This window comes from Urocitellus parryii, chromosome 3 (assembly GCF_045843805.1).
Source record: "Urocitellus parryii isolate mUroPar1 chromosome 3, mUroPar1.hap1, whole genome shotgun sequence".
Taxonomy (NCBI): domain Eukaryota; kingdom Metazoa; phylum Chordata; class Mammalia; order Rodentia; family Sciuridae; genus Urocitellus; species Urocitellus parryii.
The window spans coordinates 114,639,975-114,652,456 of NC_135533.1; the positions used below are offsets into that span (position 1 = coordinate 114,639,975).

General features: G+C 55.0%; 1 protein-coding gene across 1 annotated transcript in view; it reads right to left on the reverse strand.

Annotated features, from left to right (window-relative positions):
* The window catches only part of Myo18b (myosin XVIIIB), a 216,663-nt gene that overhangs the window by 12,499 nt on the left and 191,682 nt on the right, over window positions 1–12,482 (reverse strand). The window contains 2 exon segments of the mRNA XM_077796031.1: window positions 5,476–5,613; window positions 7,023–7,067. Of these exon segments, the coding sequence (XP_077652157.1) occupies window positions 5,476–5,613; window positions 7,023–7,067 (183 nt within the window).

The following is a 12,482-nucleotide window of genomic DNA, read 5'->3' on the forward strand; positions in this document are numbered from 1 at the left end:
AGAGAGACAGGGACACGGTGACTGTGGCCCTCCCTTTGGAGAAGTCTGGATGTGAAGGGAAGAAGCAGCCACTCAGCCAGGCCGTAGCCGTACAGAGGACGGAGTTTAAGATGGAGAGTTTGAGCTGGGCGCGGGAGCGCACACCCGTCACCCCAGCAGCTCGGGAGGCCGAGGCAGGAGGATCGTGAGTTCAAAGCCAGCCTCAGCAATGCTGAGGCCCTAAGCAGCTCCGTGAGGCCCTGTCTCTAAATAAAACACAGAACAGGGCTGGGGGTGGGGCTCAGTGGTCCAGGGCCCCTGAGTTCCATCCCAGTACCCCCGCCCCACCTCAAAACATGGGGAGGACCCCGTGGTATCCATGATGCATCCAGAAAGAACAACTGCGACGGGAGAAACTGAGGCTGCAGGAGGCGCAGGTCCCGGGTGGGCTGGAGTGTTCCCTGTCCTATCAGATGCGGCCAGCGGCTGACCAGGGAGCATCCTGCAGAGCCGGGCCAAGCAACGTCTATCAGCGCCCGGGCCCTGACGCCCTGTGGGACCACGGCTGGGGCAGCGGATGGGAGTCTCAGCGAGTCGGGCCCAGTGTCCCCTTGGAAACCTTCGGGGCTGGGAGGGATTAGAGAGCCCACGGCTTCAGGGGGCTGGAGGACAGGGGCGTGCCAACCCTGGGCAGCCCTGGTATCACCTGCCACCAGGTGCACAGAGCCCCCTGAACAAACTTTAGCTGCCACCACCAAGCCCATAAATGCCATCCCCAGGGGCCACAGAGGTGATTGAGTGTCTCCGTCCCCAGAAGCACCTGCATCTCTCAGCAGCACCTCGGCGGCCGAGCGGTCAATCACGGGGCTGGGTGTATTTCTCTGGGGCTGACATCTTCTGATGAATAGTGCGGGCTGTGAGTTCAGGCCGTGGCAGGAGACTGCCTTCCACTCTCTTCTGTTTTTAAAGTGACCTTCTTTCTCAGTCAAACTGGAAAGAACCTAGAGGCTCGTCTATGGAGCCCGGCCATACGCCAGGTGACACAGGGACTCACACCTCCCAGTTCTTTGCTCTGCTCCTCCACCGAGTCTCCTAGCAGGGAGGAGGCTGGGCCCATTTGGCAAGCTCTGCGCCAACTGAACACGCGAACGCCCTGTGACCTGGAGAACCACTCGCCCAGGTGCCTGGGGACGCGTGTTTCCTGAAGCCTGACAGATTTATAGGAAAGATCTGGAAAGCACCTGAAAGTGAAATATGAAGACCCACAGTTCAGCAAAGCAGGACCAACCTTGAGATCTTTGGCAGGGATTTAAGTTTCTTTTTTTCTTTTGGTTTTGGTACCAGGGATTGAACTCAGGGGCACTTGACCATAGAGCCACGTCCCCAGCCCCTTTTTATGTTTTATTTAGAGACAGCGTCTTCCAGAGTTGCTTAGGGCCTCACTAAGTTGCTGAGGCTGCCTCTGAACTCAAGATCCTCCTGCCTCAGCCTCCTGAGCTGCTGGGATTATGGGCATGCGCCACTGCGCCCGGCTTTTGCAGGGATTTAAAAGAATAAGATGGGCTTTAGTGTACAGGTAAGGAAAGATCTCCAAGATACATTGTGAAGGGAAAGAAACACACCATCAGAATTCAGAAATAGTATACATAAAATAGCATCATATAATTTATGATTTTAAAAGCCAACAGATATGCCCTTTGCTACAAGTGCATATACATGACATAATTACAGAGAGAGAGGTGTGGAAGGGTGCGCTCCAAACAGAAGATGGCTGATCCCTGTGGAAAGGGAGCTAGGATTGGAGAGTTGGACAAGAGGATTTTAGTCTTCTATTTTAATTTCTTTTTTATTCGTAATACTACTGAGTGTGCTGGGGGCAATGATCACCTACCCAGGCATGACTGGAACATAAAATGAATCGTACCTCAACTTCACGTCATGTTAGGAATCAGGAAATCATTTTATTTATATGAAGAAAGAAATTAATTCTTTTATCTTGAGATACAGATTTGTAATCATCCTTTCTTTACCTCGTCCAACACTTTTCTTTTAGAAGAAGAGTGATAACTCTATTAGTTTTCCTGAAATCCAATATTCTTCTCATTATCATACTAATGGTATTTATCCTAGGATATTATTGAATCCCCCCATCCCTGACCCCAGTGGAGATTCCATTCTAAAGCTCAGACATTTTGAATCTAGCTATAAATATTTCTCTGAAACTGGGCATGATAGGTTTGGATTCAGAACAAAAAAGAGTTGAAATTCTGTACAGTGTTGGAATCCTGAAATGAGAGCCCACTAGAAATGTATTTGAAGAACTGGGCATGGTAGCCCACCCCCCTGTATTCCAGCTATTTGGGAGGCTGAAGCAAGAGGATCATGGGTTTGAGGCCAGCCTCAGCAACTTAGTGAGAGTCTGTCTCATAGTAAAATAAAAAGGGCTGGGCATGTGGCTCAGTGGTAGAGTACCTGCCTAGCAAGTGTGAGGCCCTAGGTTCAATCCCCAGTACTGCAAAAATTAAAAAATAATACTAATAAAGGAAAAGGAAAGGAAGGAAAAAATCTGTAGGAAATTAATTTTGATTTTACACATTTTGGGGTCTGGTGAGATCATTCAGTCCAGCCTGTAACACGCAGTGATCAAACCAGGGCAATCCGCATCTCCATTTTCAACATTTACCTGCGCTTTACTGTACGCTCTGGAGGGAGGAAGTCCTCACAAGAGGACTGTGCAACTCACAGAGCTGGAGGGGAGGCCCTGGCCAGCGACCACTGTCATTCGGGTGAGATCCGCCCTCCGCAGAACTCCGCTCTCCGTCTCTGTGATGAGCACTTTGGACTAGAGAAGCCAGATGCTTCTTTCCAACTCAGAGTGTCTCGAATTCTGGTTTGAATTTTAATTCAAAGGAAAGGTTCACAGTGATGAGGGCTTCTCGCCATGGGCCCTGGCAGACAGTAGGCCCTGGATCAACCTCTTCTGCTGAATGTTGAATGCTAAATGACATTCCTTAAGCACTTGTAGTAACAGGACAGACTGTCCCCCACACACTCTGCCAGGTGATCAGTCCAACATCAGAGAGCCATGGTAGTGGGGCAAATCCAAATACAGGCTTCAGCAGGGGTCCAGATCCTAACTCTTCCACTGACTCGCTGTGTGACATTGCGCCAACCATCCACCCTCTCTGAGCCACAATGGCTACCGAGCTATGGCTAAATAAGGTTCCTATTTCTGCCCTAGCCTTACTGCTATGATAATCATCCATTCACCAAACCTTTATTGAGCACAGACTGTAAGCCAGCCCTGGGACACTGACATGTCCCCAGGAGACACAAGGAGTTCCTTCTTACAAGTGTCCAAGTGGCTCGTTTGCCCCCTGACCCTCCGTGGTTCTAGGTGCGGGCCCTTTCACTCACTGGGCCTGCCCCAGGACCTGGAGGGAGAACGCAGGGCCAGGGGGAGGAGGCCTGAGTTGGCTGCTGAGGACCCCCTCCCTGGGGGGCGGCAGAGGACTGGCTCAGACCAGTGCAGAGTAGGCTGCTGGGGCCTGCGGAGTCTCACCATCTTCCTAACAGTGACCCATGACATCCACCTCCTGGCGTTGCTCTGAGCATTCAGGAGGTGTTCATGCTCCTAAAGCAGCCAATTAGCTGAGCCTGTCCTAGGCACCAGGCTCTGGGTGCAGAACACCATGCACATCCCCACATTTACCCTGACCACAACCCCGGCTGATCCATGAGGAGGCACGAACAGAGAGGTTAAGCAATTTGCCCCAAATCACACAGCTGTGGATCTGCAAATAAAAGATTGGACTCCAGATGCTCTGACTTTAGACGGTGCATGGAAAGCACCCCATGCCCCGCCGTCTCTCTATTTGCTATAACTTGATTATGAAACTTGCACCTCGTGTGACGGAGCATCGGTGTTCTCCTCTGGCCTCCCCACTCCTGCCTCTGCTGCCTCACGTACTGTGGGCAGGGGAGACCGAGGTCAAGGGGAGAGTCCTAACTTTTGTGGAGGACACGATCCTTCCTCCACAGACCTTTGTTTTTAATTAACAGCAAAATCAGATGATCCCCAGATCCCCCCGTGCTTAAAGGGGTACACTCACATTTTCTACCTCAAGTATTTCCGTCTAGGATCAGCCCGATGTGGGCCAGGCATCTGCCATTTGCTGAACATGCCCGGGGGGCAGTGTGAGCCCCTGCCCCCTCTCTTGGTGGAGAGAGCCCCTGCTTCTGAGCCAACGAGGCTCCAGTCAGGAGGGAGGCCGGGGCCCCGTTGGCCTCCGACTCTTCTGTCTGCCTGTCTCTTGGGCCCTGGGTTGGGGGCCTGTGCATGTCATCTTGATCATGCGTCTGCTTCATCCGTGACTCCTGATCTATGGCCACGAAGCCCTGGTTACAAGAGGGTCGCCCTGGAGAGGAAAACCAGGCGGACTCGGAGAAACGGAGCTGGAAGCCCAGGGAGGGTGGACTTAATTCATGGGAGGAAGGGTGCACCCCGGGGCCAGTCTGTCGGGGAGCCCGCTCCGGGCAATCCTGTGGGCCAGGAGCATCTCCTCGTGGCCAGGGCCAAGAGGACCGGCATGGGTGGCATGGAACCGGTGTGGTCCTGTCTCCCAATAAAATGAAACACCGTCCAGCTCAACTTTCTCTTTTCTCTTTTTTCTTCCTTCTTTTATTTATTTATTTTTTAAAAAATTCTGAGTATATTGCCCAGGTTGGTCTCAACTAGACTCAAGAAATCTTCCTGCCTCAGCCTCCTGGGACTGCAGGTGTGCACCACGGCGGCACCTGGCTTTAGTTTCTTTTCTCTCTAGCCACTCCCCCTCATAAACAATAACAAAAACAAAACTTTTTTGTTGTTATTTGTTTGCTTGTTTGGTACTGAGGATTGACTCCAGGGTGCTCAGCCACTGAGCCTCATCCCCAACCCTTCTTTATATTTTATTTAGAGACAGAGTCTTGCTGAGTCGCTAAGTACCTCGCTAAGTTGCTGAGGCTGGCCTCAAACTTGCAATCCTCCTGCCTCAACCTCCCGAGCCCCTGGGATTGCAGGCGTTGCCACCGTGCCTGGCTAAAATGAAACACTTTAGTAACTAGGTTTTTTTTTTTTTAACAAGGAAAATTGTAAAACTAACTATCTATAAATGGAAAACTATCATGTCTTAAGTAGAAGTCAACTGTAATCATAACTATTGACATCTTAAAGTTCACACTGCTATTTACAATAATCAGAAAACCATGCTTTGGAGAGGTTGGCAAGAGACCCTCTTCATTTCGACCCTTTGAGTCAGTGGATATGACCTGATTTCATGGTTGAAAGTAAAGGAAGAGGAGACCCAGAGAGTCACACAGTCAGGAAGGGACAGGGGAATGGCTCAGACCGTGAGGACCAAGGCTGTCCTCGCTGAGGCCGGAAGACCTGAAGGACAACCTTGCCCATGGGGTTCGGGGCTGTCAGCCAAGCCGCGGCACAGGTGGCGCTCTTACCTGGCACTGAGGGTGTAGCTGCTGGCGGCGGACTGTCGAGAGGGGCTCCTCGCCGTGTCTGTGGCCAGGGACAGAGTGCAGCTCAGCCAGGACTGCAGGCTGCCCTCTGGCTGGGAGCTGATGACGGAGAAGCTGTCTCTACAATCAGAACACAGGACTCTGCGTCACAAGGACAACCGTGGAACCCCCAATAACTAGACCTTTGCTCCAGAGCACAAGCCGGGCAGGACCTTGTGCCTCGTCCCTCAGGAGCAGGAGTCAGGGCTGTCCCCAGCGTACACATGGGAGTCGTGGGGTCTGCAGGGGCCAAACTGGGTCTCAGCCAAGGTCGTCCAGCTAGTTGGTGACATCGAGGTCTAAGCCCTGCTCCTTTCATTTCCAAGGCCCGTGTGACTGACCTCTGCACTCTTCCTGGGGGAGAAACATGCTCCAAAACAGATTTTTTTGGGGGGGTATCAAGGATTGAACTCAGGGACCCTCACCACTGAGCCCCACCCCAGCCCTATTCTGTGTTTTACTTAGAGACAGGGTCTCCCTGAGCTGCTCAGGGCCTCGCTGTGGCTGAGGCTGGCCTTGAACTCACGATCCTCCTGCCTCAGCCTCCCGAGCTGCTGGGGTGACAGATGTGGGCCACTGTACTCGACTTGGCATTGAATTTTATACCAAATAAGATGTCTGTGAAATAGCAAATGTGGCAGGTTTAACCCTTCTCTCAACTGGAATGTGGTTGTGAACTGGGGATTTTACTCTGTGCTCTGTGATTCTGAAAACAGCCCAGGCAGAGGTCTACAGAGATGCTCAATAATTATGTCCTGGTTGGTGAACCAGGAAATTGCGTGAGAGTGTGTGTGTGTGTGTGTGTGTGGGTGCGCGCTTGCGCGTTGTCAAGGACACTCTGTACCAGTCCCCATGGACTCAACATTGACCCTGCCCTCAAGACTCTCGCCAAGCAGAGTGGAAACACACCTCATTAAGTAACTACAGAATAAAGGAGAAATGACCGCACTGTAGGGAGGGACAGAGAAGAGAGGCTAGGATTGGCTCAGTAGGGAGCCTTGATTTGCTTCTTGGGGACACGAGGAAGGTCCCAAGTGGTGGTAGTGGAGGTCAGGACCTGTGACTCATGGGTCCTGTGAGGGTCAGGACCTGGCCACACAGAAACTGCAGAGAGAAATTTTCAGTGGAAGACATTTCGATACACATAGGTGTGGGGGTCCTTAAAGGTGGAGGCATGGGTGACATGGAAAGGTAGGGTCAAAATGTGCAGGACACAAACATCCACCCAAAAGTCTGCTCTGGGCAATGGGGAGCCACGGAAGGTGCTTGGGGACATGGTGTGAAAAGGCACCGGCTGCTCTCGGTCTATATGAAACTGGGGGTTCAGTCACACATCCCCCATATTATAGGCGACGACTGTGAAGTCCAGCTCTTGTTGGCTTTGGTGATCCCTTTCCAAGTGGGTGGGGCTGTTTCCCAAGTGAACTGCACACAGACGGCCAGGGGCTCACTTCTGTAAGCTGCTCAGCTCTACTTGGGGTTCAACTTACATTTCTTTCCTGCCGCCGTTGCTACAATCCACCGCTGTCTGCACACTGGAAAGAAGCACAAGAAAGGGCGTGTTATTCTTGTGTTGCCAGGGACCAGGGAATTGGTTTTTAACAGTAGATGTGCTGGGGGTGGAATCCCACTTCCCAACTTTGTTGCTGTGTGATCTTGGGGAAGCCACTTGCCCTCTCTGAGCCTCCTGTCTTCCTTTGTGAAATGTAGCTAATAACAGGGCTCTGCCTCCAGAGTTCTGGAGCAAGTAAGTGAAATAGCCCATATAAAGCTCTCAGCGTGGTTCCTGGCAAACACACGGTGCTAATTAAATGGTAGCAGCCATCCCCTCTACTTTTTAAAAGCACAACCAGCACAGCTGTTATTAATAGCATCCTTACTGCAGCCAGCAGGCCATTTGTTTTAGGTTCTTTGTGAGGCCAGCAAATCAGACAGGGGGCAGGACAGCTTCCCGGGGCATTGTGGGAGGGTCCTGAACCAGTGCCCCCGCAGCCCCCGGTGGGAGACTCCTTCCATTCAGCACATGCGCGTCCCACAGGGTCTCAGCCCGGCCCTGGGGTCTCTGCTGTAGAGACAGGAGCTGGGCACCTTTGTCTCAGGTCACCCCTGATCTCTGGGGCCTATTAAGGTCCTGCGGGGTGTCCTGACCCTTCACACCACCAAGCCCCAAATCCCCGAGGCCACCTCCACCCTGGGCGGTGGAGCTGCATCCTCTGCTGGAATTTGGCTGCTTCCCTCCTTGGAGGTCCTGGCCATTTCCTCTGCTTTTTGGTCCCCGCCCTCAAGACCTGTGACCCGCAGGGCTTGCTTCTATTTACATGCCCTGTCCCCTCGGGACTGCAATGTCCCTTCAGGGTCAAGCATGAGTCTTATTGGTCTTACCAGCCCCCGGGCTCCGCCCAGAGCTGGGGCCGGACCAGGCGCCGTCAGGCAGGGCTCCCGTGTCCAGCACAAAAGGGGTCAGTGACGACAGCGACGGCCAAATCCACGGGCGTCCTGTCGTGGGCCCTGGGGACCTTCCTCACAACCCTCCTCGGGAGGCTTTGTCGTCCCACAGCTGACCGAGGCGCTCTGGAGCCAAGTCCTGGCCACTGTCCACCCTCCAGGAGCGCAGAGCCCTGGGAGCCCGCGGGTGGCGCAGGCCTCAGACCCCACCCTGCGCAGGCTCCTCCCCGGCGCTGGGGACCGCCCACCCTGCTGAGCGGCCTCCCGGGTCCCTCACGGTCCCTCCCGGCTCTGCCAAGCGCCTGTGCTGATCCCCGCAACCTCGTCTGTGGCCTCCCCACCCCCGTGGCCTCCCCTGGGCCTCAACCAGCGGAGGACCTGGCTGGGGCGGAGGGCATCGCAGGAGGAGAGGGTGCCTTCCTTCTCGGGGATGGGCTTCCAGGCGTCTCCTGGTGCTGGCCGTGTCCTTCCACCCAAGGCCACAGCCCTCCTGCCAGGGAGCCCTGTCCCTCGCTGCCCCTTCCCTTCCCCCTTCCCCCTCCCGCCCCTCCCCCTTCCCTTCTCCCTGGGTCCCTCTCCTGCCCCTTCAGCCCTGGTGGCAGTTGCTGCTGACCCCTGTGCTGCCGGGTCCATCCCCAGGCCTCCATGGCCACCTCACAGCCTTGCAAAGGGTCCCCTTAGTAAGTGCTCCTTTGGGATCTGCCGTCTGGTTCCCGGGGACTCCACTACAGGGTCTCGTCTTGGTTCTGGTTTCCATCTTAACAGGCAGATCTGAGCTGGCCGGGCCAGTGTCCCGCATGGTGAACAAGCAGGAGCACACTCAACCCATCACCACGTTGTTCAGCTATGGTTAAAAAAGAAAACAAAACGGCAAAGCCAGCCAGGGGCGTGGCCCTCACCTGAAATCCCACTGGTCGGGAGGCTGAGGCAGGAGGATTGCCAGCTCCAAGCCAGCCTCAGCAACTTGGTGAGGCCCTAAGCAACTTAGAGAGACCCTGTCTCTAAATCAAATATGAAAAAGGGCTGGGGATGGGGCTCAGTGGCTAAGCACCCGTGGGTACAATCCCCAGTATCCAAAAATCAATCAGTCAGTCAGTCAGTCAGTCATAAAAGGCAAAATCTCTAAAGTGTCAATCTTATAAAAAAAGAAAAGCTGGGGAACATCCCACACTCATCCCCTCCTACGCTCTGCCTCTGGAAATGAGCCACCATAAGGACAAGTTCAAGGAGCTGCTGGGGGAGCGGCCTGGCTACCCACATTTCCCGGGGGCCCGCACCCCTCTTCCATCTGCCTGTGAACTTGCATCACTGACTCGGGGCAGAGGCTCTGGGCAGAGGCCAAGGGCTGCCAGGTGGTCTGTCTACCCACGCAGAGGAAACGTCGCCCAGAGCCAAGGTGGCGCCCAGCCTGGACCCCAGGTGATCCGCAGGTGAGAAGTCTCCAACCAAACAGGGTCATGTTTGAAATAAGGAGGCTGCACTGAGCACGGCCGGGAGCTACGTGAGCCCCTGGGAACCGTGTCCCCATTCACTGGGTGAGTTAGTCAGTGTGGAAGCCACCTGACACCTTCATGGGGAGGTCTGGAGTGGGGGCCTGGGCGGGAGGGAGGCTGAAGCCAGGGAGGTTTGCTGTCTGCTCCTGAGAAGCATTAAAAGGCGTGGGGCAGAAACAGCCACCACGCTGACTTGGGACAAGTCATGGGTCACTGGTCCCAGCAGGTACTGGGCTTGTACCACATGGGGCACAGCAGTGTCCCCAGGTGCTGGGACTCACCACTGGGCCTGAGGGGGCGGGGGAAGAACCAGGGAGGAGAAATCAGCCCGGGTTTCCTCCCTGTTACAATCTTATCCTTAGCTGTATCTTAGCCTAGGCTGGAACATTCTGTAAGAGTTTGCTTTGGTGTAAAAAGCCAAGTGGTTTCTTTTTAAAAGAGGGTGTTAAAGCCAGGCATGGAGGCTGGCACGCGCCTGTCATCCCAGCAGCTGGGGAGGCTGAGGCAGGAGGATCATGAGTTCAAAGCCAGCCTCAGCAATAGTGAGGCCCTAAGCAACTCAATGAGGCCCTGTCTCTAAATAAAACACAAAATAGGGCTGGGGATGGGGCTCAGTGGTGGAGTGCCCCTGAGTTCAATTCCTGGTACACCCCCTGCAAAAAAGAAGGTGTTAGAAACCTATCGACCCCTTCATTATGTGAAGAGTCTCTCGGGTACCAGCTCAGTGGGGCAGGTGGAGTCTCCTTGTCTCCCTAAGTCCTAACACAGAGGCGTCCCTTGATTGCTATCTGTCAAGTGGGCCAGCAAGGCCAGAAAGGGCAGCTGACCTGTCCGTGGCACTGACCCATTTGGTGGCACCTGGGACTGGACCTCTCCTCTCCTGACTGGTGAGCAGTGTTTCCTTCTCTCTGAGAGCACATGGCTTAAAAGAAATAATAACAAGGTCCTTGGGCCAAGAGTCTGTAAACAGAGGACTGACTGACTAAAGGTCTCCTGGGGGCGAGCCTTCGCCAGGGGCCTGCAGTCTGAATGCAAATGTGGCCTCGGCAGGAGCCCAGGGATCCACTGGCCCCTGTTTCCTGGTGACAGACACACAGGCCAGGACCGGGCCCAGTGCTCAGACCTGGACAAGGGAAGGGGGCAAACAGGGTCTGTTTCACAGGACAGAGGAGCTTCCTCTTAGAAGCTGGGTGACAAGGTCGGCCTCAAAACCCAAGTTGGCTCCCTCATTTCCGTGACCCTGGTGACAAGGCTCCTGACTCCTCCAGCCCCAGTTTCCTCATCTGTCATCTGACAGTGACAGGAACCTCAGAGAGTCGTGGTGGGTGCTGGATACGCTCAACAGGCAGCCTAGGACCTGGCACCTGGGAAGGCCACCCGAGAAGTGCCCATCATTCAGCTTATGTCCCTCCCTGGGATGCCGCAGCACTGATGCCTGTTGTCCTGCAGCTCCAGCCCTGTGCATCCCATCAGCTGGCGTCTGGCTGGGGACCAGCTCAGAAGGCCAGGTCCCCGGGTGGCAGCGTCTAAACGCGTGTCTCTGCACCAGGGTCCTGCGGGGCTCCCTGGACCAGGTCAACACCTTCTTGGGTCCACGCACAAGCCTTTCACGCTCTGCTCCCAGCCTGGGCATGCCCACTCTCCTGGGGGGGAACCAGCAGTAAGAGTTGTCACAAGGGGCCTTCGGCGTTCCCAGGGCCACCCCGCCACGAAGCAGGGGACCGTTCTGTGTGGGTCCATCTGTGAATACGGTAACTTAGAAGTGTGTCCCCAGGTGCAGCCACCAGCTCCAGTTAGGCCCAGACCTCTCTACGCGTGCTCCCCATTTTAGCCAGGTTAGAAGAGAATGTGTGCTGGGAAAGGTCCCGCTCACACTCGATCCGGCAATAGAGGACGCTTTTCCAGAACCTTCATCTCCCATTGACCCAGCTAGAACTGTGTGCTGTGAGCGGACCCAGAGGTCAGAGGGCACTCACCCTCTACAACCACCCAACTCCCACCTGGAGCAACACAGGGCGGCCGCAGACTCTGAGCCAGGAATAGAGGGGGCCAGTGTGTCAGCCAGCACAGCGCCCCCCGCGGATAATGCGCTCGCTCCAGGCCTGGGGGACCCACTTAAAGCACCCCTCCATTCATCTAAGGAGGCTGGAGCCGCAGTCCAAGTCACAACCACCCCTGGCTGCAGGCAGCACGGACCGCCACCTGGCCTTCCGAGCACGAGGCCACGTGTCCAGGCGGGAAGGCCCGCTGCACTCAGGCCCGATTCCCAACACGGCCCAGGGTGACGGTTCCTAACGTGAACAGGTGTCTCAGGGAACCTCACCTGGAGCTGGAGCTCCCCTCTCTCCCCTCGAGTGGGTCTGAATCCCCACGGAGCTCAGTTGGAGAAGTATCACAAACCCAGCCCTCGGACCCAATCCAAACCTGTTACTCCAGGAAAGGGACAATTAAAAACCCAGATCATCGGCATGGTGGCACATGCCTGTCACCCCAGCAGCTCAGGAGGCTGAGGCAGGAGGATCCGAGTTCAAAGCCAGCCTCAGCCACAGGGAGGCCCTAAGCAACTCAGGGAGACCCTGTCTCTAAATAAAACACAGAACAGGGCTGGGGATGGGGCTCAGTGGTCGAGGGCCCTGAGTTCAATCCCGGGTAGGGAGGGGGGACCCAGGTCATTGTGGAGATGCCAAGTGGGGAAGCATCCTGGCTGGCACTGAGGGGCAGAAGCTGGGGGCAGCACTGGATGGTGGATCTACAACCTGGAACCACTCGGACTTCTTTTCGTGGTTGCTGATCCGCGGACTTGGCCTGCGGAGGGAGAGCGAGCTTTGTGAGTGTTGATTCTTTGAAATGTATTGAGACTCCTGCGCAGACAGCTCCCCAGCCCGGTGTTCCCATTCCTGGGATGTGATTTGAAATCCATGCTGGGTTTCACTCTCTAACCCACACTGAGGCCTTGAGCCAGGGCCACGGGCCGCTCAAGGACAGTGGGAAATGCCCCCGAGAAGTAGCCTG